At 35.2% G+C, this 27200-nt stretch overlaps 1 protein-coding gene across 1 annotated transcript in view; it reads right to left on the bottom strand.

Annotated features, from left to right (window-relative positions):
• Positions 1-1239: 1239 nt before the first annotated feature.
• The window catches only part of IMMP2L (inner mitochondrial membrane peptidase subunit 2), a 424389-nt gene continuing 398428 nt past the window's right edge, over positions 1240-27200 (bottom strand). The window contains exon 6 of the mRNA XM_032687891.1: positions 1240-1760. Coding sequence (XP_032543782.1) covers positions 1641-1760 — 120 coding nt within the window. The 3' untranslated portion in view covers positions 1240-1640. The remainder of the gene's footprint in view (positions 1761-27200) is intronic.

Here is a 27200-nt window from a genome sequence, read left to right as displayed (position 1 = left end):
TTAACAACCAGAGTGACGAGTGCACCTGTCCAAGCCATGGGCTGACAGCGTCTCCATATGAATGTCTCTGGGAGACAGGAACAAAGGTTTCTGAAGTCCAGATGAATGTTTACAGCCTTTCCTTTCATCCACTAGGAGGGCCACCCACCGTAAAAGGAGATTGGGTGTTCAAGTAGGATCTGCCTTTGCTAAACCCATACTGGCTGGGCCTGATCCTCTAGTTGTCCTGATACAACTATGTACCTACACCACGACACTCAATCTGTTCCATACCTTCCCCAGCAACAAAGGTCAGGCTTGAACAGGCCTGTATTTTCCCGGATGTCTCCTTCCAACCCTGAATAATTCTGAATTTACTGCAATAACAACCCAAAACAAGGTGGCATTAGTTTAGCTAAGATGAGTTTCAGAGACCTAACATAGACACCTCTTGAAACGAAGATCTTAGGCACACATAGACAGTGGAAAGCGTCATAGGTCTACAGAGGTTTGGATCATTTAAGGAGGTTAGACGTAATAGAGAGCTTTCATAGTGATTGAAGCTATTGTCTAACTGATAAAGGCAGATATGTGTCTTCAAAGAGGTATAACTTAGTTTAATCGTGCCTGATTAAAAAAGTTCTGATAATTGCATGTTTTTAGCTGAAAATGTTTAAAGATCTTTTGTGTAATTTGTTAAGTTTTGAAGTACTAGCCTATCTGAAGTAAAATTCAATAATTATCAAAAATAAGCTGGCTTATATTGATCTGCAGCTAAAATGTGTCATTTTTCAAGTTCTTTTCACTTATAATGTGTGCAGAAGCTTTACTGCATATTTACAGAGTATATTTATATTAACTCTATATTATAGCATAATTGCACAGTATCTCATCTAACTACATAGTTGCAAAGAAATGTGGCAATCAATACTAACAAAGATGTACTCGAGAAACAAATGAAACATTGCCTTCAGACACTGTAATAAAGTTTGTACATTTTGATTGAATATTACTTCAGCAAAATATACAGGAATATTTATATAAAACACGTCCCAAAAGAAATTAGAAATAAGCAACACGTGCTCAGTTTAATAATAAATCATAAATCGCATTGAAAAACTTTTCAGCTACAGAAGTACTGATCTGCAGTATTAGAAATTATAGGACAAAGTATATGAAGTTTTGAGTGGTTTGTTTTTCATATACAATCAATTATATTAATAAAGGTTCTATTCAGTTACAAAAGAAACAAGCACAAAGTAAAAGATCAAAATATTTTATTGTAGGTTTTAATAGTTTCTTATCCAGAGAAGCACAGGCACAGGCATAAGTTAAGCTTTTTACTGCTCTCAGAAAAAAATGAACAACCAGTTATTTCAAACTGGTTAACCTTCAGTTAACCTTCTACAACCAGTTATTTCAAACCAAATTAACATACAATGTTTGAGATTTTAAAAATACACCAAACAACAGAACAAACAAACAAAACCTCCTTGAAGAACTTTACACTTAAGGTGGAATTGTAATATGTCACATGTATTTGCTGATATGATACCCAATATCAAAGCACACTTGGTAAAGCTCTTAAGAGGTGGTGGTATAGCCATTGCAACTCTTCCTGGTTAAACTTATGTCAATGTTGTCCTGTCAGAACATTTAGCTCACTCCTGCTCTCTGTGCAGCGGTTTGCGCTCTGGAGGTAGCATTGGCTGTAACTTCTGCCAGCGTTGTGGAGGCCAGAGAATATGAGTAGCTCGAGCATGCAGAAGTCCAAGAGAAACTGCAACCAAAATATAAACCAGAGAGATTATTACATAATGCACAATAAATTAAAACGTGAAAAATACTAAGCATGTGATGATTGTTAGAGCAATGGAAAATATAAAGCAGAGAACTGAGTCCTCTCTCATGAATGTAATGAGGGGAAAAGAAAACTTCTTCAGTGACAATTTCTTTTTTCAAAACAGCTTGCTGAAATTCACTGTCTTCAACAAAAAAGAAATAGGAATTTTTTTCATTTTCAAGAGAAAACAGGAGAGGCATTCTATAATCCATAAAGCTTTGGGTATTAGTTATTCTGGATCAAGAGAACAAAGTACCAGTATAGTCTCTATACTCCATATTAGAACCATAGAGGGAAAAAATATATACTTGCTTTATTCTTATGCTTAATGATTGTTAGTGGCTCTTTTTTTGTAAACTCAGTTCTTCTCTTCCCTTCCATTTCTCATTAAAAAACAAAAAAAGTGATTTTCGTAAGCAGGTAACTCAGCATTTTATGCAAATAGATACCAAATGGTCTCCTAGGAATATCTTCAGCTAATTTTCTTGATTTAATTTCACAGGATTAATGTATATTCACCAGTTTCTCTCTACTACATATCAAATCAGTGAAGCTGAAGTGGTATATATCTAATTCCATATTCTGTAGCTTGATGAAGCAGGTGCTGAATTACTTGAATATAATTTGGTGTACTTAATAACCCATGATATCTAAAAGTAATCTGAAGTAGATCATTGGAAATTGCAGTCTAGGATCGTATTTCTCTTGTTTGATCCCTTGCAGGGACCATTTGTTGCCCAGATTCATTGCAGCTTTTTTTCCTACATTAAGCAAAGGACAGGCTGCTAAATGACAATGCTTTTTCAATAGGATTGAGCAACATCTTTTTTTATATCCTGACATACTTTCTGTGTAGTTTGGTTAATATTTATGAAATTCACAACACCTTTTATCTTAATTAGCCCAAAAAGTAGGCTGCAAATATAATATTACCATGTGTTTTTTCCTTGAATAAACAGCACGATAGCACACACATTACAGGCTGGTGCCAAAATATAAAACCACAGCAAATCCCACTGCTGCATGTAAATATGACAGCATTAGTACAGAGAAAAATGTTAAAATACTCTTTTCAAACACAAATAACATCTCATTTTCAAAGCTCTGTGTTTTCTCAGTACATTGCTTGTTACTGATGCCAGCAGGAGGTCTGCAAGCAGACTGAGAATATAATAAATGAATCAAAACTTGTTTAAGATCAGGCTGGAATAATTTGCCCAGAGGATTACTACTATTGACCATCATCTACCCTGAAACTAATAAGAAATCTCCGTTCCTATAACACCTGATTTACAGGACAACATGACTAGAATTAAAAAGGAAAAACAGATATTTTTGGGTGATGGAAGCCTTTACTAAATAACAAATTACACTGATTCTATAGGACTTCTTTATAGTAACTTATAGATTCTCTTTAAAAGCACCTTTATGTTTGAATTCTGCAAACAACCTTAATAACTTTTTTCCATTGCCTATTATTATTCTTTACTTACCACACCAGCCATGATTTCACTAAGGGAAGAAAAGAATTGTTTGCAGAGAATAACCTGCCTTTGTTAACAGGTTTACCCTAATCAAGGTTAGATATGGACAAAGGATGAACTGAGAGGCTACACTTTCTGTTTGTAACAGTGAAGTACTGAAATAATCTATTAATTGATCACTTCCCTTACAGACATTTGCTTCCTTTAAGTAAAAAAATAAGTTTACCCCCTGGAAACACTGTCTTAACTATAAGAAAAATCAGTATTTTACAGGCACAAAATCCTTTGAGGAACATATTTCATTTACAGACATGAGTAGGAGATGCCAGCAATCTAAATAGTTGGGGTTTTACTTCTACATTATGATCTATTTGTTATTCTTGCTGTGGCAACAAGGCAATATATTGAATTGAATCTATATTATTGTCCCTAAGCCTTTTAGGTTTGTTTGTTTTAAATAACCTTTGAATATTAAATTGAATAACTGAGAAGTCATTCTGTTAACACAGCAATTTTATCTACAAAATAAGTTTTGAATTAATAATACTGTTTTAAAAACTGTTATTGTGATAAAAGCATATTTCCTCAGAGTCTGTTGTTCTTAGTATGTTAGTTCTATGGAGACTGATTATTTTGGCACTGTATAGGAAAAGACAGTCTAAGATTGATAGTGCTATCTGCAGTGGTATTTACAACAATCTTGCTCATTCTGTCCTAACAGATTGGGATAAATGCAGCTTAATTAGAGACTTACAGTACTTTCACTTCCCCTGGTACCAAAGTACAACACCACAATGGGAAAAAGCCAGCATTCAGACGGGATAAGAATCCTGCATATATGTAGCATGCAGTGGAGCACATCAAAATTTCTATGGAAATACAGGTGTTCAGTTTGGGTCTCAAGAAAAGGAAAAGTCTAGATAAGGATATGACCCTAACAAGGATATTCAGCTTTCCCCAAGCATGTAAAGTCTACCCAAAATTCGAAATTCAAGCACTGCAGCTCCTAGTTGTGAGTTCACAGAATTCCCCACAGATTTCTCCTTGCTTCTTTTTTCCTAAACTTTCTTGATTCACTCTAGTTCAAACAACCAAGATTTCAAATTCTGTAACAACACTGTAACAAGGAAGAACAGCACCACTTAATATATCTGAGAAACCAGCAATGCAGAACCAAAAACCCAAGCCTCTAAAACTTTTTCTAAAGTTAGACTTCTAACTGGTCAGTTTGCTAATTGAAAGTAATAACTATAGATCATAGAATCAAAGACTACTTAGGTTGGCAAAGACCTCTATTTGGTCTTTGGATCAACATGAAAATCCTCTCTGAAGGTGTACTAGAATAAGTACTTGAATATGAATCTACTTCTGAAGACGAAGAAATACTATCTGACAAATCATCTTGTTTCATCATATTTAAGCCTAGAAAAATGTCAATATTCCTTTCAATACCCCCATCTTCTGGTCTCATTAATAAATATTTAAATTGTGCAAATCCCCTATAATACCTCTGAAAGAGAACAAATAACAGCTATCAAACTAGAAACAGAACTAAAACTACAAGTGCTACAGTAATAGTAGTACCTGTGTACAGACAGAAAATTACAATTTAAAAGGCACACATCAGCCTCTGGTTTTGTAGAGAAACTTTTGCTTTAGTATCTTAAGCTGAGTTCTATTCTAGCAATATTGCACGGGCCAAATGCTGTGTCCAATAATAAACATAGAAACACAAAAAATTAAAATTTTCTCAAACCAAAAAGAGATAAACAATACATAAAAATACAGTGTTTCAAAATATACTTCCTATTCTCTGAAGGAATACATTCTCATTACCTGTACTGAGCTTAGTAAAGAAGCTTATATATAGCCTTTTACATGGTAGCACTATGGAACATCAGCTGTATTCAAAATTTCTTCTCAAATTTTCTGTTTCGTAACACAAGGTCATCAGGATGGGCGAGAGTAATTCTGTAGCATTAGAGGTCTATTCAGACCACATTGTACTGGCTGGGTAGTTTGTTACTCCCCACAGAGGTTCTGAAATGTGCCTATACATATTAGGTGAAAAATTCTCTAATATGAAGAAATCCCGGGAGATTTAGAGATGGCACCATTTGAGCAAGCACAGAGCTTTAATGAAATTTTCCAAATCTAGTAGTTCATAGCCCTGCTATGTTGGATTCCAAAATTTGGAAATGAGAAAAAGAAAACTGCTAGGTTTAAACAAAAGCCTTGGGCTAACAGATACTGTGGAAAAACCTCCATCTAGAGTCCAGACAAGGGATCCATTGATGTCATGGGTTTGGGCTGTTCTGCCGAAGCCTGGAGAAACCATGCCCTGATCTCATCAAACCTGTGCAGAAGACATATTGTACCTTATCTCTCCCTTTGTGTTCCCTGGATCCTTGCATTCTGTAAACCCGAATTCCCCCAATATAAAATGGGGTTTCCCCTATGATGTATGTGTAAGACCCCAAATTATTAACCTGGGTTTTTCCCTTATGTCATCCCCTGAAACCCCCTCTTTGTGACAAATTGTAATAGTTACAACCCCCCTGTTGAATATGTAGACCCTAAACTCTTTAAATATGATCCTGTAAGTCCATTCAAGTTTCTTGCCCCCAAACTGGGATCGTCTTAGCTTTACTGACTGCACTGCCACCTATCTCCCATCAGTCAGTCCAGCTGCAGTTTGACTAGACTGATATCCTGAAAGAATTGGAATGACAAATTTGCATGGATGTTTGAAAACTATGTAAAGGGATCAGGTTAATGAGAAAGGTGAGAACCAGTTCTAGAATATTTCAGCCCCCAAAACCTCAAAGTCCTCAAGATAGAAACACTTAGGCAACTATGCAGTGTTTCAGCTATGACTCTAACAAAAATATATAGCATGGGATAGCTATCTGTGTCAAATTAGATTGCTTGTCTTTAGAAAGGTTGTGGCACTGGGTTTTGATATTAGATTGTAGCTGTAAAACCGTCTTGCAGAGAATTGTCCCAGTAAATTAGTCTCTTAAAAAAAATCCATACTTTAATAGAAAGTAAACACAATTGCTATTACATTCATTTTTGTACATGGTTGAATTTTGAAACAAGTACTGTCAAGTGCGTAGCAGGAAAAGGGCTCAATAAAAATAAAATCCTGTGGATTACAATAAAATCCTAGAGAAACCAATATCTCTGGTAGAAGTATCTGGGATAATGAACAATGGCAGAAGAAACAAATATCCTCCACCTCCTTCTTTTATCAATCTAAGAATAACACAAATATGAGAATCAATAGACTATTTTGTAAATAAACCATACCACAACACATGTTAATATATCATCTCATCGAAGGTTAACATAACAAGGTGCCAACTAGCTCACGAATATACCAAGAGTGATAAAACATAGTGAAGTGCTGGCATATTCATAGTTCTTTCTTCTTCTAACTGAACAAATCAGACCTAATGGAGCCATACAGGTCTAGTGACAAAGAAAAGAATGCAGCCCATTAATTTTCTTACTAAGTGTTCTGTTATAGTTCCATTAGTTTGGTAGTTTAAGCAGCAGCTCCAGCTACAGATAAAACATCCCATATGTGCTTTCTTTCACAGTGCTAGTATATAATCAATAAAGGCTCTTGTTAGTTATCAATTTAGAAGAGCTTATTTAGATAGAAAATATTTTTTAAAAATCTGAACACATGTAAATGACAATTATTTTATTTTTAAGAAAGTTTTAAACAGTGAAAATAGACACTCATATATGATGCAAATTTCACATATGTGTGCAGAAAATCACAAAATAACACGTAAAAGAAAGAAATATATTTCAAATTCAGTGGTTGATTCCCAGAACGAATAAAATTTCCATGTTAGCACAGAGTAGCTGTCTGAAATTAGTATAACAAATGTAATTGCTCCAATCCAATATGGTTTTGCAATTTAAGCTATTCATATCAGAATAGGTGAGCAGTCACTGCATCGTAATAAAAACTCAGGTTATTGATTGAACTGAAAGAAAATGTACTAAATACCAAAATAATTGAGTTGCATTCTCATTTTTCTATCATGTCTACATGCTTATGTTAAGCCTAAAGTTGCAAAAGTGGAAAAGGTAGGAAAAAGGCACTGAAAATAGAATATATTTCACATATGAGATTTTTCTACAGTTAGATATTCAGACAAAGACTAGTTAATGTTGAACCATAATTTAAATTCATAAGAGTAGTGCAGGTTTAAATGAATTCGGTATAAAATAGTGTATCTTTTATTCAACTCTTGAAGAAATCAGCTGTCAATGCCATTGATTAAATTAAACAGTAACAGTCTTGGTACAAGAATTTCATGAGCTGAATTCTATCTCAATGTAGTTTCTTGGAATTGTCGTGGATGTATTACCGAAAAGGACACTATAGTTAATTAACTTCTTCAATACTTCCCAGATTTTTTCCTGTTTTTTCTAAAGATACTTTTTTAAAATAGAGATTAGCATATTACATTGCACTACTATTCTTTTTTCTTCAGTAAGTATAGCAATCTTAGTAAATATTCTTTCTTGCTTATGATTAAAAGTACCATTACGCTAATAGGTCTTCCAAAGGATTTACAAACCAATCTCTTATTTATTTTAGACTTCTAGTAATAAAAATGGTGAAAGAATTTGCTTAGTGCACAGTATCATGTGCTTTGCATGCTGCATATACATAAATATCATTTAAAAGTTAAAAGCTTTTTAATATTTCACTGGGTGACGCACAAAGTTCCCAGACTAAATAGGATTGACACTAAGTCACATAACTCAACAGAAAAACAAAACGTGCTAACAGCTCTCATGAAAGAGCCCCACATAAAAAGCTGTTATATATTTGCAATTCAATATTTTAAGAATTGATAAATCAAGTGGCAGGAAACAATTATTAAAACACATTTATTATCTTCACCTAGAAAATATTAGCTAATTCCAGAATCTATGTATATTAATTATTCAAGACTACATAAAAGCCTTCAATACAAACTCCTATTCAACAACATATTGTATCAGTGACAACAGTCAGAAGAATGTCAGACTTAGTGACATTTTTCAGCTTACTACACTGATATTGATTATGTGCATTGTCTTTCTTGACTAAACAGTTAGGGCACTACACAGAACTACTATATATTACAAATTCAGTTGATTTCCAGTTGGGTACTGTTGTGTGTCATTAATTTAGTTTCAGTTTAAAGCTTTGGCAAACACAGAGGTACACTGTGATACATACAGGGGAAGGAGTGACCAAGTGGCTCCAAAACCTCACAAACTACCCAGGGTCTCAACCCCAACTACATTGGTCCTCCACAGATCCAACTCATCCCCACAGGCTGGTGCTCAAGCAGAGGCAATCATGCCTTCTGCTCTGTTATCCTTTCTCTGCAGTTCTCTGAGCTTCCAGGAGAGCCAGACTTCTAAATCTCAGCAGTGCTCTGGCTGGGGAGATTCACTGTGATGCTCTGTGCAATACAGGGGAGAGCCCTGGTGTGTTTCTGCTCTGCTTCCACCACACTCTCAGAGATAAAGCAACCCTTAATGATCAGTGGTTAGTCTTGCAAAGCTGAGCAAACAAGCTGACAGGTGAAATTCCACCCAATTTCTGTGGAATTTCACAACTGTTCCAGGGATCATATGCATGGAAGCTGGGAGAAATGACATTTCAGACTCATTCAAGATAACTAAAGAAAGAAAGGAGTCCTACTGTAGAAGGAAACAATAGGCTTCAGTTTCTGGATACACTCAAATTCTTCTTCAAGAAAAGTGACGTGAATAAAAACCTCATGCTAGTTATCTCTTGCATTTAATTTATATTCTTGATACACTTTTTAAAAGCTCAGGAAAGTACCTGATCTCATGGGTCAAAAATCAGGGCTATTTATGAACTTAAAGAAATACCAACACTACACGATATCATGGAGAACACCTCATTTTGTGGGTGCCTTGTCTGTCTATTAAGGGCAGTTCCAGTCTGAGAGACTCCATCAGTGAGAACTGTGATGGGAGAGCATTGGGAGCAGCAAATCCCAGACATGGGAAAGTCCATTATCTTAAATTTTCCTTGCCATATACCTGGTAGTCAGTCAAGGGCATGTTACAGTAATTATCAAATGCTGAGGGAAGAAAGAAAAAAAAGACAAAATAAAGAATGCCAGCAGTAGCAAGAAAAGTTAATTCAAGGGAATAGGTGAGAAATCACCTCTTAATTAAAACAAAATGGTACAAGAGCTTATAATAGTACAACTGTTACTGGGCAAAGCAAGCCTTTTCTAAAGTTAGGAGAACTCTTTAGAAATTTTCAGTGACAGTAGCTTGTATGTTAAGCAAACAGATCCGTCAGCCTGCTCACTGCTTCTACAGGTTTTATCACATCTTTCAGTTTTAGTTTTATTCTGATACAAATGAAGTTGTTGCAATTTGATTTCCTCTTACCTTAAAAAGAAGACTGCTCAATAGAGTATTCCACTTAACCAAATATTTTTTGAAAATCCTACTGTGAGGTTTGCCTATATTTTCTTCTAAAATGGCATACAGAAACAGTTTGACTTACAGAAAACATGCTGTTGGCAATATAAGCTGTGAAAAGCAATGGGGAGTAAATATTCAATGAGCAGTTGGGATATCAAAATGTCATTAAATAGCTGCATGATATGTTATTAAAATTATAAAAGATTTTTTAATAGAGCTCCTTGTGTGAGGATGGCTAGAGCTCATCTAAAGTGGTACATTTCATCAAGATAATTCTGTATATGTAATCTCCCTAAGCTGATTTACTGGAACAAAAACCCCACATAAATATTTCTAATATATACAAATATTTTTCTCCCCCATCTAGCTATAATAATAGTTATGAATTTAAGACTATTATATACTTTCTCTCTTGTTTTTATCTGATTTCTTCTGTATTTTTGTTAAAATTATGAAGAAGCAGATTAAATGTACAAAAGCCAGCCTTTATTTGGAAAAAAAACCCTCTCAAAACCATTAATATATTTCTTAGTCAACCTTACAATTATTTAGCATTCTGTTTTTACACAATACTGTGACATTTGTCAAAATACAAGGCTTCTTGGTATAATTCAAATCATATAGCTACCCTTTCACTTCATAACAGAAATTATGATTAAATAATTGACACTATGTACTTATGAATATAATTTCCACTTCCTAAATAACTAATCCTCTTCACATTCACCTTTTTCTTCTTTAGTTCACTCTTGATTAGCTTAAGATAATGGCATAACAGGTTTTGCAGAGGAAAACAGGTTTCACAAAAATAAATCAGAAGTATAACAAGATATATATTCTTATCAAGATATATCCTTAAGCAAATCCTATTGCAACTCCTTCACTCAATTCTGAATCTAAAAGGATTGCACATATCACATGTGAAATGACTTTAATTCTCCACAGAAAACTCCCCCAGTAAGGGAACAACCGTGTTTATGGAGAAGGCAGTTTTATAGAGCAGTGACATGACAGATCAAGTCCCCAGGCCTGTCCTGTGCACCAACAGTCGCAGCAGACTGATTGAGAGGAGGGGTAGGGGGACAGGCAGTCAGCTCCCTTTAGTTATGGGGACATCAGAAAAACAAGGAAGAATGGCAGGAGCCTATATATGAGCTCCGTGATCCTTGCCTTAGAGGTCCAGTTAATTGGCTTAAAGAGAGGCACTACCTTCTGCCATTTGAGATATTCCAGGAAACCTCTACTGGCCACTGTGCTTCCTCATTCAGAAGGGCACAGGCTTCTTCAAAGTCCTGTGCTACACCTTCCAAAGGAACATCAAATTTGACTAAGATTCATTAAGACATAGGAAAAACAGTTTTGTAGACAACTAGAGTTCTCCCATTCCTCTCTTTAGGATGTTTGGTATTCTTCTTGGCACACACTCACCAAATTATTTTTTTCTGTTTTCCCCTTGCTCTCTAGCCTTCTTTGATGCATCCTTACAGAACAACGCAGGATACCATAAACCAAATAACTGAGTCACAGGCTGCACCCTTTCAACGTAAAAAAAGTCACCTTCATCTTTAGTCAAATACAGTAACCAGTTGTGGTTGGAAGCCGGGTGCCCTCCAAAGCCTCTCTATCAGTCCCCTCTTTAGCTGGACAGGGTAGAGAAAATATAACAAGAGGCTCGTGGGTCAGGACAAGGACAGGGAGAGATTGCTCAGCAGTTACCATCATAGGTAAAACAGTCAGCCTGGGGAAACTGACTTATTTCCAATAAAATCAGGAAAGGGTATTGAGAAACAAAACCAAATCTTAAAAGCACCTTTCCCCCACCCCTCCCTTCTTCCTGGGCTACACGTCACTCACAAATTCTCTCCCTCCTCCCCCCACACCAGTGCAGGGGGACCAGGAATGTGGGCTCCAGTCAGTTCATCACACATTGTTTCTGCTGCTCCTTCCTACTCAGGAGGAGAACTACTCACACTCTTCCCCAGCTCCAGTGTGAGGTCCCTCCTATGGGAGACAATCTTCCACAAACTTTTCCAATGTGAGACAAGTCCATCTTGGAGCTGACTGGCATTGGCTCTATTGGACGTAGGGGATAGCTATCTTGATGAAATTTACCATTTTAGAAGAGCTCTAGCCATCCTTACACAGCTTCTCACAGAAGCGCCCCTGTACTGTCCCACCCTCCCCCCAGCAGAACCTGGCCACACAAACCCAATAGACACAATTTAATCCACTACTTTACCATCAAGATCTACATTTATCTCAAGGAAAAATTAAAATTTGCTCCAAAGCCATACATGATAAGCAAGAAAGTAGCGAAGACTAATGAATTCAGCTGCCTGCATATTTAATAACATATTCTCTCCTAGTCATAATCAAGCTATAGTTCATCAAAGCATGTACTGAACTTTAAATATTCAAGTAATACACTTCAGCACATTATTAAAATTAAGTAAAATAAAATAATAAATTTCCAGTGAGCTGATGATCTAGATTTATTAACTCTTTATATGTAGCTATTAAGCTATTTTAGCAAGATATAACCACACAGGACTGCCAGGTCATCAGTACAGAAAAAGAATTAGCACATTTAGGATCCAAAAGTTACAAATGTTAAAACTTAACACCACTAACACTAATTCATTACATGGAGCTCTTTCACTTCCAGTAAGAAAATCAATGTGATTAAAATTCCTTTTCAGTACTTACTTTTATAACACACTTGCATTCAAAATATGCTGCAAATCCAATCCTTATTTTGTACCTCAGTGTTTTGGGTGACAAAAAATCATATTTTTGTCAGCAGCAGACTGTGTATGCATTACCATTGCTACAATGCCTGAAGATCCAAGTACTGTCTCTGAAATTAGCTGAGGAGACAGTAGTAGTGAAATGTGCAGACAGCAAAGTCTGATACATTTTCATCAGTCTACTCTGGAGAAAATATATTTCTGTATATTTACTGAGCTGTTTTTTCTTCATCAGGATCTTAGCACTCAAAGCAGATGAAAAACAGTGCTCTATATTTTAATGAGATAGTTCATCTTCTAGCTTGCTAGAGTACTAAATTTCCATCAGCTATAGGTAAAGGCAATGGAAAGATGCAATTGTTTTGCAACGGATGTTTGGCAGTCTCTCTGTAGCATGTTTGTTTTCCCATGACTGCACAGCTTAAGCAACCCAGTTTGAGCCTGATAAGAACTCTCCATTCTTGTTTCCAAAATATTTTGTGTATTTTCTTGTTCAATGAATCTAATGCACATTATTCTTGAACAGACAAACCCCCAAACCTACAAAGAAAGGCTTCCATGCTTTATTCCAAATTTCTCACAGTAACCTAAGTTTTCATGCTGTCTGGAGCCACACACAGAGGTGAATCTGAACTTGCCTTGGCCTCAGAAGTCTGGTAGTAGCACTATTAGCCCATTTGAATTGCTAATCAGTCTTAAACTGGAGGCTGCCACACTGTGTTTGTAGACTTGAGGATGTGATTTTAAGCATGACTGAAATATATATCATTGGTCAAAATCATGATTCTCTAAACTCAGCAAGTAAGAAGATGGAAGTTAGTAGCTAATGATAAAATGTGGTTCTTATGAAATGTGAAGAAATGCAGGCCCAGATTCTCAAGAGAATTGGAATAAGCAAAAAAAAAAAAAAAAAAAAAAAAAAAAAGGAAGATGTAGATATTACCTAGAGAATTTTTTTTTATGAGAGTTTAGATTTACTTGAACAACCAGCATCCTGAAATTAGAAGACTTCCTCCCCAAATATCAGTAATGATACAAATTCAGTGAGCATTAGCTGCAACTAGAAAACATTCCCAGTTAGTACTAACATATTAAATAAGAGGGCAAGAGCTCGAAATTTATACTGAGCAAGACTAACCTTGAGCATCCATGGTAACAGCAGAGTCCAATGCAGCACCTGCTATGTTCTGCAGCAAAGCAGCTCTCTCTTCAATCTCAGAATACTACTTTACATCATCTTCCTTCACACTGTCTGCAAGATCTCAGTTGAAATTAATTCAGAGCTAAACTAAAGCCCTTTAGTATGCATTTGCATAAGGTACTTTTTATGTACAGATTTTATCTGGATAGAATCCTGAGACTTTCCTCCCTCTTAAGTCTGGCTACGACTCCTAAGTGACCTCACCTATGGTGCCATTCTGGCAGGTTTGTTAGCCTTCCCACCTGTGTGCCAGCTGGCCTCAATTATTCATCTGCAAGACATCCAAGTTGCTGCTGCTAGCATTCCCCCAGGCATAAGAAACTACTAACCTTCCTCCATTGCTGGGCACAGTAGGACCCAGCTCCAGTTTCCAGACTCTCTACTGCCTAACTCCATTACACAATGGGAAGAGAATCCCCTGTAAATCACCAAACAGTTTTTTATGAGGGAGGCTCGAGAGCAAAGCATTATCACAAGCATAATGTGGACAACAAGGGACACAGAAAAAATTTTCAAGAGAGATTAATTTCCAAGTTCAGCCAAAAGGTGAATTCTCCAAAACAAAAAAAAAAAATCTGAACAAATATTTAATTCTCTGGCATCTGTGGCATCTGAACAAATATTTGATTCTCTGGCCACAGAACACCACCCTAGATTAGGCTTTAATTGAGATTAATGGGGCATGCCTTATCTCCCTTGTTACTCTTTCAAACTTCATCTAGAAAGCCATGTCACCTGTCTGATTGCAAAAAAACCCCAAATTGTTATGGTCATCTTTTAAATCATAAAGAGTAAGGCATTTTAAAGAGAATTTGAGATTCTCCTCAAAATAGAGGTAAAATATACATGAAATTTGTAGAATACGTATTTTATATACTATAACTGTTCAGAAAACATAACAGAAAAGGAAAATAATAAAAGGTTTATTCTTAGAAAGAATATTTCAGTGGGCCTCAGTTATTAGCTTTAGTGATTAAAAGAAATTCAATGCTTTTTGGTTTTCAAATGTCGAGGTTATAATACATTCCAGTTCTGTTAAGTAAAACATACTCATGCCCAGCCCCTATGACTTTATGTTTATTTAAAGTTCTTACTATCTTGTACTACAGCATTGTTATCAACACTCCTTAATCACTTATACGCATTTCTGAAAATGCTAAACCAAGCCCTTGAGCTGATGAAAATGCTAGACAGAGTGTACTTCAAAATATACACACACAGAAATTGAGACTTTTTTTTAAAGTCAACATCTTTCTCAAAACTATGATGATCAAAAAAAAGTTCAGTATCCACTTACCATTCCTTAGTACTTTATCCATACTCATTTACATAAAGACAAAACACATGTAAAATGTTCCTTTTGTTGAGCATTATAGACATGAAGTTACTAATAAAGATATCAGAATCTCTATTAATTCAAATTACATCTTACTTTAACCAAATTTATTGCTGCTACACAAACAAGGTTGAGCCTATTTGATGATTATCGTTTGAGATTTCTTACTTATAACCATGTCAAAATTAATCCTTATTTAATGAGGTTTTTGAGAAGAGTTTAAAATATCAAAATTCTGAACCATGTTCATTAGAACTATTTGTAAGTAATTAAAAATGATAGCTTATAAATAACTTGTGATTGGATCCTAAAGCCATGTTAGAAACAGTGTTTACATGACAGCCTGTCACATAAATTTATGCTTGATACATGGGCCCTGTTGAGCAATAAATAGTGACATTTTTATTATTCTCCTAAAAAAATAAAGTTAAAATTTCTGTTATCACAAGTACATTTTCCTTCCTTTTCCCTCGTAGTTTCTGACATGTTGACATCATCTCACTGAACACTAGAAAATCATTAGTTACTTACTCTCTGTCCTCCAACTTCTCCATTGTCGAATGCCACTGTTACAATGTAAGAGAGCCATAAATTGAACAGAAAAGGTAACCAACTGCTCATGAAGCTTTAATTTTCCTCTGTTTGACAGAGACACTAACATGATGAGCTATGACATTTTTGTGTAAAATTCTTTTGGGATTTGGAGTGTGTCACATTCTATCACTCAGGAGTCAACATGTTTCTCGTGACATCTCACCCATAGGGAAAGCTTGGGTGTGAGTTTTTGTTTTGTTTTGCTATTTTAAGAGTATGGCAAGGATTACAGGAAAGGTTCTTAAAACTTATCAGCCTTCAAAGTGTGGTATAAAAACTGTCTTTAAAAAAGATATTCATAAATATGAAGTGCACTTTATTTTTCATAAATAGGACAAGTGAAAAGTGTTTGAAAATATGTTTGCTAACAAACCCATCAAAATTATTTTTGCTAACAATATTTTTTTCCTATTCTACAGAAAGTCAGTTAGATGACAATAAATAAAATTAATATTAAATGCCAAAATAAAAATAAGAGTGTCTTTATTAAACAAACTCAGGTCAGTGGTAGAAGTTAAGCCTGGAAATATTTTTGTAATTTCTTGATTGTGATAATAGTGTTTAAGGCTTTTTAAGTGACTAGTTCTTGCCATTGGGTTTCCTAGAGAAAGTAAAGCTACAAAGCCACCCAGAGTCAATTTTACATATATAAATACGTATATATATGTGTTTTTTAAAGTAACGATACATGTTGTATATAAAAAGCCACAATGAGCTGCGAATTTCTTAATGTCTTATTTTCATGTGTCATTTAAATACTGACTGGAGTCTGGAACCTTTCCTCAAACTGATTAGTAACTCGAGAGCTAGTTGCCGTAAATTCGAAAGAACTATTCCTGTAAACCTGTGCTATTCTTCATGTATAAGGACATCTGAATCTGACACTAAGATTTATTTAATTTCTTCTGTAAAATGAGAGATTAAAAATAAAAAAAGAAAACAATGACAGATTTAAGGAAGATTGTAAAATATGTGTATGTTAAACTTCAACTTTTGAATCTTGCAGGTTTCAAATATTAATTTATAGAGCAGTGTGAGCAACAAGTCTTAACAGTATTATTGATCTGATATAAGTAGATGACAGTCTAATATTGTACTACATTTTGCTTTTGATGAGAACTATTACTTCCAATAGGCATAACATAACAATCCCACAGCTTGTCATGACTTATCTGAAAAACAAGAGATCTTGACGCAAATACATGGATTTATGAATGTCACTATTACACAGGTACTGTTTTTCATGGTACCTACTGAATTGCTATGTAAGCATGCTCCTACTCATAGGGGAAAAAGAGAAGGAAAATATTAAGAGGAATTCTAAGTTTTCCAAGGGGAAAAAATCCCAAAGCACAAATATTTATATTTCTATTACAAAAATGTGAATGCTACTAAAAAAAATTCTTTTCAGCATTAAAAAGTGCTACTGACCTGAGGGACTTGTTTAGAGAATTAACTTGTTTATCAAACAGAACAAAGCCTTATGCAAACAAGGAGGAGCACTTGCTCTTTCTGAAATTTCTGAATCTCCTGTTCATTTGTGTAAGACAAAATATGAGTAGTGAGCAGTCAATTGCCTCACAGGCATTAGACTCAGACAGCTATTAGAATATACTGCAGACTACTGTAAAATTTACAAGCCTAACACAGAGCTTATTAGATTTAAGGGATATAATTGCATTTGTTTCAATGGACACTGGATTTAACCTTGTTGTATGATTCATTGTCTACTGAAGCATATGGACAAATACCCACAAAAGGAATCATATGCAGGCCCTTATTCAGAGCTCTTTGGGTGAATGAAGTAGGAGATTCAAAGATACTACTGTCCTTGGCTTATAGTATTGCATTTTTTTCCTCATTCAAGGATACTTGTCTTTACGTAGGAAAAGTTCCGTGGCCATCAGTAGAGAACAATTTCAAGTAATTTCTCTGTATTTGGAATACATGCTGCAATCTTGCATTTTTTAAAGAGACTACCTACCTAACCATCTCTCTGGCCTAAAAAAAGAGGCACTTGCATGCAGGAGAGACAATAAATCAATTACCTTAGAGATTTTAATAGTCCCAAATTAAGATAATAAAAGTCCTGGAGTGATATATCAGAAAAAGATTGATTTAACCTGGCAATTAATACTTTGTGCTGAAGTGCTCTGATGTCCAAAACACAAATGTGAGAGAACAGTAATTACTGTTAAGGTAATAAGTTTATTTGGAGAAGTTTAAAATACATACTAAATTTAGTAAATTAAAATTATAAAACTGAGTTTGAGAAAACATTTATGTATAAGACTTGAGGTTAAATGAAGACTGATTGAATTCTCTGTTTATTAGATCCTCTCTCCACATACTCTTGAAATCCCATAAGAAATTCAGCAAGCTTGGATTCTCTGACCTAACTCAATAGCTTAAAGTGAAAATCATACTCTATAGATGACCAGTGGAAAGACAGGACCTTGATATAGTGATGTAGACCAGAGGTAAACTGTATCAGTTTCCTCCATTTTTCTCCCTTGACTGTAGAGGGAGTCTAGGCAACTGTGCTATTAATTTGGGTGTCTCTGTTCAAGGCTTACAATTAGATTAAAAACATCTGGGTTTCTATATTGACTTCGAAATCATGTAATGTTCTCCAGTAAAATCCATCTGTTCAAAAGATATGCTGGAAATAAATGCAAGACATCATCTGACATTACATTCACTTCCTAAATTACTTGGTACTATATTTAGAGAGGACAACAGCAAAGCTCCCTTCACCAGACCAGGACCAGAATACAGTAACTGATATTGCATTTCCCAGTTTAATGAATAAGATGGGGGGGGGAGGTGTTTCCTTAGAAAATTCTCAGAAGTCCTCCTTTTTATACTGCAATGCTAAAGGAGAGCAGTAATAACTGCAGGTTGATTACAGATCATAGGTTACAGGGTTTGTAATCTTAGTGACCTTGAGTGGAATCAGGTTCCAAATGCAATTTGTTAAATATCATTATTATGTTTGTTATTTATTATTGTTATGTATGTTATTTATTATTGTTAAATACCATATTGTTATTACATGACAGCTCTGAAAGTAAGGGAATATGAGAATAGTAAAGACAAAGTCCCTTGGGGTAGTCTGATAAAATGTAGCAAAACCTGTCTAAATAACACATTTGTTATATCTAGTCTTGCTGCTTTAAAATGGTTTGCTCAGTAAGCTGCAAAGCTCAGAGGAAGAAATCACCTCATCTCAGCCATCACAAAGGCATTGTTGTACACTGCTTCTGTTCTAACCATGGCAACATACTGCCACCAAAAACTAAAATATTAAAAAAAAATAAAAATCAGTGATGCAAAGATAGATTAAAAATATTAATTTCAGAATTCAAGCATAATACATTAAACCCAAAGATTTGTTGGCTAGCATTTCATCACAGAATTTTCTCTTTTTTAAAAAACTCACAAGTTGACCTCAATTCCCAGGTTTTCTTTTTTAGATTCCACTTCCCATGCAGTAGATATGCCATGTTTTCTCTATGGGACCACATCTGAAATGAGTCAGTCACTCTATACTACTCACAGTCAAAAGAACTTCATCTAAAAGTACTTTAAGATTGGATCTTTTGTGTGAAGCCTGAGCAATCTGCAGCCAGTGAAGAATAAATATATATTGAGGATTCACTGCCAGAGATGCAATCGTGAGATGCAGAAATAATTGCTGGAAAATATCAGAAGCTGGTGTGCTAGAGAAAGTTTGAGTTTTGTCTGCTTTTAGAGGATTCTGTGTATCCAGCCTACATACTGATTTTACTATCCAGGATGCATGGATAGTAAAAAAAGTGTCATACACAAAATTCATCAAGAGCTTTTCCAACGTAAGAAATAGCTGATTTTCTCATGAAAAAAGATAGGGGTAATAACGGTATATTTTTATTTTATTTTTAGATACAGGATAAAGTCACGGTCAGGTTCCTTGTTGACAATGGAGCCTAGTTTTACTCCAGGTTAATTAACATGTAATGTTAATTAAGTCATTTATGGTTATAAATGTAATATATGTTTCTATTAAGATAATAGTGATTACAATTTTCATTTTTCACAGTATTTGTTAGGTTTAAATAAACTAGAGCTTTATATTTTCAGTTTGAAATAGAAAAAAACCCAAACAAAACAAACAAGAAAAATGGAGAAAAAAAGAAGTGGTTATACTGAAATATTTATGCTCAAGCTCTGTTTCTGCAGGTAGTTAATGAATATATTCTCTGAAAATAATTGTCTTCAATATAATTTCCTTGCACTTTATACTGTTTTATGAATTATAGAAGAATCTGTACTGGCTGTGTATGTTATTTTGGAAGAGTCACTACTCTCCTTAGAAGCAGACAGAGGCAAGGAAAACTGAATAATCTGATCAGTAGTCACTTGGCACCATCGCAGACTTGCCCAAGGGAAAAATGAAAGTCAACTTGAATATTATCTTGAGAAATAAGCCTTCAGAAGAAGATCTTAAGGCAGGTTAAAAGGATTCAGGGCACTATTTCTGTGAAAACAACAACAATGATCAAGCAGATCAACAACTGAGACTTTTACAACTAATTGGAACAAGCGAGGAAGATACAGTTCCAAGAATATTGTAGTCTTTCCAACTGAAAATCAAAGAATGGCATGTACTAAAAGTAACCTCAGATTTTCAAGTGTTTACTATGTTTGTACTAAGTCATTAACCTACCCTAAAATTCACCCCTCTCCCGTCCAAAAAAATTTTTTTAAAAAAATTCCATCTAATAAGTCACCATTCTTGATATCTACAGAATTTGTAACATTTTTAAAAGAGTAATGGGACCTAATGCACTAAAGACTGTAGAAAGGCTGGCGCTGTTGACACTGTTCAGAGGATCCAGTAAAGGTCCTCAAAGTTCCTCAGCTGGGGAAGCTTCAGCTTTTTGCAAAGATTAGACTGCATAGCAAGGCAGCTATCACTGTTCATGCATCAGAGCGCTCTCTGTTTAACAGTGATATTCATCTCTTCAAGGAGATACTATTTTCAGGATAATTTAAAAATGCTGTTCCATCTGTGAATTAAAAAGTAATTCATCTTTCACAAACACCAAGAACTAAGTAGAAGTCACTTTCACTTTTTGTCTTTTTATTTAACATTAATTTTGCTGAAAAGGCATGTAATCCACAGCTTTCTTGTTGTGCCTGACCATTTTAATTTTTGATCCTTTTTAATACACTGTAATAATCTGTCTATAAAGTGCAATTACTTAGAGTAAAAATGACTGGCATCTCTAGACTCAACAAATCCCAGCCTATAAAATTGTACAACTGCAAACTCTCTAATTTCCTATATAAATCATACCACTTATTTTCATTTTGTCCAAGCTTGTATCTTCATTGGGAAACCAGCTTTTGCTCTTATAGGGAGGAAAATGTAACAATAAATTTGGGAGCACACGAGTGCATGAATCATTGCATGCATATTCAAATAAAAGTGGAAGCAATCTGCTGTCCAGGAAAAAATGTGGTTACATACCTATAGGTATCATTTCTCCAAGAATAATCCTGGAAAATTGGTGTGACTCTGCATTAAAAAAACAATCAGTTTCACAGAAAATCTGAATGTCCCAGAGACCCTGATAAAATCATCTTTTCTAGTAAGCAAAGACAAGGCATAAGGTAGCATTAGAAACATTAATGATCGGATTCTCCATTTATCTAATCTTTTGCTTTTATCTGATTCATTGTACTATGCACCCTTCCAAAACAATTTTAAGATTTACAAATAAGACACTGTTTCAGTAGATTTGCAAGATTCAAATTCAACACTGTTATGGTGAGATGATGAAGAAAGTCTATGTGTAAAAAGAGTTTCCATTAGAAATGTCTTCTTAGAAATACTTAGAATATTACATCTCTCTCATGGTTATACCTAGAGGCAGGAAAAAGTAACTTTTACAGTGGGCAAGTCATAAACTATTATGAAATGTACTATATTAAGAACCATAGCAAAAATTAATATTTTCTTTTTCTATTTTAAGCTATTACGTAAAGTTAAAAGCTCTTTTTTCCCTAAACTGCAAGAGAGAATCCTTTCCCTTCCCAAAGCAAAGTTCCTTTAAATAGTAAGGTAATATTTAAATCCTAAAGCTGGTGTTGCTGTACAACTGGTGGCCATCTGTCTGCTGATATGAAGTCAGTTGTAATTTGCCTAATAAAGATTGATCACAACTTCCTACAGTTTCCTGAATTTTTATAGAAACCTCAGGAGAAAAAAAGTATTAAAGATAAATTTCCAGAACATCTGCAAACACCAATAATGGGTTTAAAAAAAGAATCCCACAAAGCCATGCAGTACACCCCCAACGTAAGGACATGGACCTGGTAGAGCAGGTTCAAGGAGAATCATTAAGTTGATCAGAGGGCTGGAGCACCTCTTCTATGAAAGAGAGGCTGAGAGAGTTGGAATTGTTCAGCCTGGAGAAGAGAAGGCTCTGGGGAGACCTGAAAGCAGCCTTCCAGTACTTAAAGGGGCCTAGAAGAAAGCTGGGGAGAGCCTGTTTACAAGGGCATGTGATGATAGGACTAAGAATAATGGCCTTAAACTGAAAAAGAGTAGAGTGAGATTAGATATCAGGAATAAATTCTTTACTGCGAGAGAGCTGAGACACTGAAGCAGGTTGCCCAGAAAAGTTTTGGATGCCCCACCCCTGGGAGGATTCAAGGCCAAGCTGGATAGCCAGCAACATAGTCTAGTGGAAGCCAGCTCTGCCTATGGCAGGGTGTTGGAACTAAATGATCTTTAAGGACTCTTCCAACCCAGGTCATTCTATGGTTCTGTGATTCTATGATAAATCAATGCTAGAAAATAAAAGTAAGACAATTAGAAATTTATATTTTCCCCATTTAGTGACATCTAATATGTGTCTTGAAGTGTCTGTTCTCTAATAGAATAAAAAGAATATCTTTTTCTTTGCCTGAAACACTGAAAATGAAAAATTAGATCAAGCAAAAATAACAATGAAATAAGGAGAATACAGTAACATATGAAAGAAGGTAATTTCTCAAGTAACAGTATGCAATCTTGAACCTTTGACAACTCAAATAGTTTTGAACAATGAGTCATTTATGGCTGTGAAAGGCCGAGCACTTTCCTTCCTTCATTTATTTGTTTTATTCCCCTAGGATACAGCAAATAAATAATATTACTTCTAAAGAGCCATTTTCTGCTATTATCATTAGTACCTTAAGGAAAAAGATCTTAAAATCCTCGAGCTTATGAGCAAACCAACTTAGAGAGTCACAGAATATGCTGAGTTGGAAGGGACCCACAAGGATCATCGACTGCAACTCCAGGCCCTGAACAGGACCATTCCCAAGAGTCACACCATGTGCCAGAGAGTATCATGCAGATGCTTCTTGAACTCTGTCAGGTTTGGTGCTGTGACCACTTCCCTGAAGCCTTTTCCAGCACCCAACCATCCTTTGAGTGAAGAATATTTTTCTACTATCCAATCTAAAACTCCCCTGACACAACTTCAGGCCATTCCCTTGGGTTCTGTCACTGGTCACCACACAGAAGAGTCAGTGCCTGTCCCTCCTCTTCCTCTCACGAGGAAGTTGTAGACTGCAATGAGGTCTCCCCTCAGATTCCTCTTCTTCAGGCTGCACAGACCAAGTGACTTCATCTGCTTCTCATACAGCTTTCCCTCGAGGCCCTTCACCATCTTCACTGCCCTCCTTTGGACACTCTCTAATAGCTTAATATTTTTCTTATATTACAGTGCCGCAAACAGCACACAATATTCAAGGTGAGGCTGCACCAGTGCAGAGCAGAGCGGGACAATCACCTCCCTCAAGCAGCTGGCGATGCTTTGCTGTCACACATTCCTCCTTTTTCTCATTCTTCATAATAAATTCAACAATTTTTTGTGATGTCACAGGTGTTCTAAAGAAAAGTAGTATTAACAGGCTTATTGTGACATTTTAAGATTCTTTAAAGATTCATTAATTTATTAGATTCATTAAAGCTGGGGCATTTGTACAGAAATACAATAATTATTTCTCCTAGTTGTAGAGATACATTCTTGTCTTGTTCAATTTGTAAATAAGTCCTATATATTCTGGAAAAAAGAATCAATTCAAAACATTAAAAAATCTTGAAAATTAAAAATGTAAATAATTAGCAACTTGTATATAATTAAAATTATACAAGGTTAATCATCAGAATCCAAATGTAGAGCATTTCCACAATGACTCACTGCATATTAATTCACAAGGTTGGAATACTTGGTATTTTATTTTAGCAGCATCACAACAAAGCATAAACTCTGCAACCTGGAACAATATTCTAAATCCAATTAAAGCATTCAGGAATATAGTTTCATAATTTCACAGAAATAAATACAAGAAAGTATGTGTGTGCTGTAGCTAAGTCTAGGCACTAACTACTTAGCCTTGACTCTCTTTACTCTCAGAGGTGGCAGGGAATAGGACCCTGCTGAACCCCTGCCTACAGAATTCCTTCATCTGTCTCTTTTTGCATTGACCAGAGATGCACCCTAAAGAGATTATCCAAAGTTTGCCTTTGGGATACCCACTAGTGTCTTTTTTTAGGCAACTTCCCAAGCAGGTGATTACAGCCAGAGGCTCGGGTTTTCCTATACATTGCTATGCAAATGTAGATAAGATAAAAATACATATTTTTGAAAGATAATATCAAAAATTACCTAAAAATACAGTCTTTCTAAACACTGGCTGTGGTCACAAGGAACTAGATAGCCAGCAGTATGTAAATCAGACATGTCGGTTTTAGAACATATTACATTACTGCTGTATGAATGCAGGTATTCAGGAGTGAAATTGTTGATCTTCATCTATTTATGGTTAATACACATTACCACCTCTGTGCAGGTTCTGTAATTCAGTAATCCTTCTGTGTCTGTCTTCCCTAAAGCTGAATATTTCCCAAGTATTTTTCACCTATTCTTCTACATCAGGCTATGATAATTACCATGTGCAGTCCAGTTCTTGAAGATCTTCAGAAGATAAAATGCACAGAAACCATACAAGATCCTTACCCATAGCAGTAGATTAATCTGAACTAAGTGTATGCTAATTTTATTCTCTGTTATCCTTGGAATCCTGTTTATCTATCAGTGCAGTTAAATGTGTGGGTTAGAATTCATAAATCTAGGAATGATCTTGGGATGCAGCAATTTTACCTGCCACCTCTTCCTACACTTCTTAAAACTTGCAATTCATTGATGATTTACCATCTGGTCTCGAAAACTAAATGCTTGGTTTAAATATATAAAACCAGACAGGGCAACTCCTTATTATATGCAAAGGCATCTCTAGCTCTGTAAACACAAGCTTAAAACTTCACACCACTTTTGAAGTTCTACCTGTGTTAACAATTGTAAGACTAGAATGGGCTTGTCACCCGAATGGCCTAATTTAGGCTTTGCAGTGCAAATTAAAATACAAAATACCTCCTGGATTATTTTAAGGTTCTATCCAAATGAACTGGCCTTGCTGCTTTGTAATGTCACTGAGACATTTCAAAGAGAAGTTGGGAAGGTCTGTTAAAGTAAATGAAACCTAGTTATGACATCTTATTCCTATATGTTGTAGAAAAGACTTGGACAATGCAATATCTTTATCCATCTAAAACATTATAGTGTGCTTTAATTAGGTAAGTAAAATCAGAAAAGACATCACAGGAATATACTAAGCTGCAAGACCCCTGAAGTGTCATTTCTCTTAACAACTCTTTTGTTTCTGTACAAATTTTCAGTGTAACACTGGGGCATTAAAGCATACATAACTTTGATATATGTAGATGAGTAGTAGAGGTATAGTGTGCCAAAAAAAGAGGAATAACACTGTGTGGAAAAAATCTATAGCTTTTTTTTTTAGTGATCTTATTCTGGAAGCACAGAAATGTAATCTAACTCCTACATCAAAACTTTACAAAATACATTCAATTCATTTTATAATAAATTGTTTCTGGAATAAGATTGTCTGCCATATTTTCAACCTAGACACATTTCATGACATCTTTCACAAACGGATATCTGAGTAAGTTTGGCATACTTTAATTACAGAGGTATATATAGGCCTCTAAAATTAAAAGTTTCACTATTCAAACTTCACAGGGACCACTTTACTTAGGACTCTGAGGGTGATATCAAATCTGTAATGACAGTTATGATTTTCAGGCATAATTCCCTCTATAACACGTACATTTTTCACACTTTAAGAAAAAGAAGACAGTTACAGCTGCTGCCTACTGATCTATGTGCACTGAGCAGCACATCAACATATTCAGCTTATCAGAACCATTTGCAAGAGCATGTTTGTCAAGCAAAACTATCTCAGAGCATGAGAGAATTGGTGTCTCAGTTTGATTACTTCACTAACTCTTCTGTAAGAGTGTAGAAGGGTTATTTTAACTGAGACTATGCAAACAAAACCAAAAAATTCTTAACAGACTGTTAAGCGACTCAGAAACCTCAGCACTGTGAAAATTAAAATCATTTCAGACTTGACGTTCAATATGCAAATAAAATCTAAAGCTATTCAGAATACAACAGAAGGAAGAAAATTATAAACTTTAATGTTGGCTTGTTTCCAAAGTACAGGCCATATCTTAAACAACAAATGGGCATTCTAATGCAGAATAAATTAAAAAATTACCGATAATTCCAATGTTTTTATAGTGCTATTCCTCAGTGAGTCACAGCAAACTTCACAAATGATATTATTATGTTCACATTGTAGGTGTGGGAATAAGGACAACAGGACTCTCCTGAGCTTTAAGCAAATACAAGTAATAATCAGAGAACACTGATTGTCATAAGAGACCACGTCGTTCATTGTCACACTAACTTGGCTCCAGACAACATTGGCTCTTCATATGTGACTTTCAGTTTGAGGACAGCTGAAGAACAAATTCATTATAACAATGATCTCTCTGTTGATTAACCTCTTAGACCTTTGATGCCTGAACCTAAAATTCCATGTGCTAAGGGTTGTGCTTGTTTAAGGAAAAGGCAACTTTCCTGAATTGCTTGAAACGTCCGTAAGCATGACCAAAAATGATAGACTGGTAACTTTTTACTATGTGTTGTTAAAAGAACTTATGGTATTCCCATGACCAGAATGATATAGCTACGATTGTTTTTTTTTTATTTAAGCTTGTCTAGCTAATTTTTTTAGATTAGGCTCTTCCGACTAAGATGTCTCTAACAGACCACCTCCTTTCCTCAAATTCCATAGTCCAGCGAGATTAAGAACCTTAAGTAAACAAGATGAGACATCCAGAAAATAAAAGCAGGGAATCTAATACTCTTAGCAATTATATGATTACAAAATTCATCTTTGTACACTAGAATATTCCTAACACATTATAGTGCTTGATAAATGTATTTCAATACAATTTCATTAATTTGTATTTTATATATAAATAATACAATAATATATAATCAGATCTTAATCATAGAGCAAACCAACGACAGAAAGCTTCTCAGAATATTTTTTTAAA

Source organism: Chiroxiphia lanceolata, chromosome 5 (assembly GCF_009829145.1).
Source record: "Chiroxiphia lanceolata isolate bChiLan1 chromosome 5, bChiLan1.pri, whole genome shotgun sequence".
NCBI lineage: Eukaryota > Metazoa > Chordata > Aves > Passeriformes > Pipridae > Chiroxiphia > Chiroxiphia lanceolata.
The sequence above is the reverse complement of the archived record's forward strand: the minus strand, read 5'-3'. Positions and strand labels throughout refer to the sequence as shown.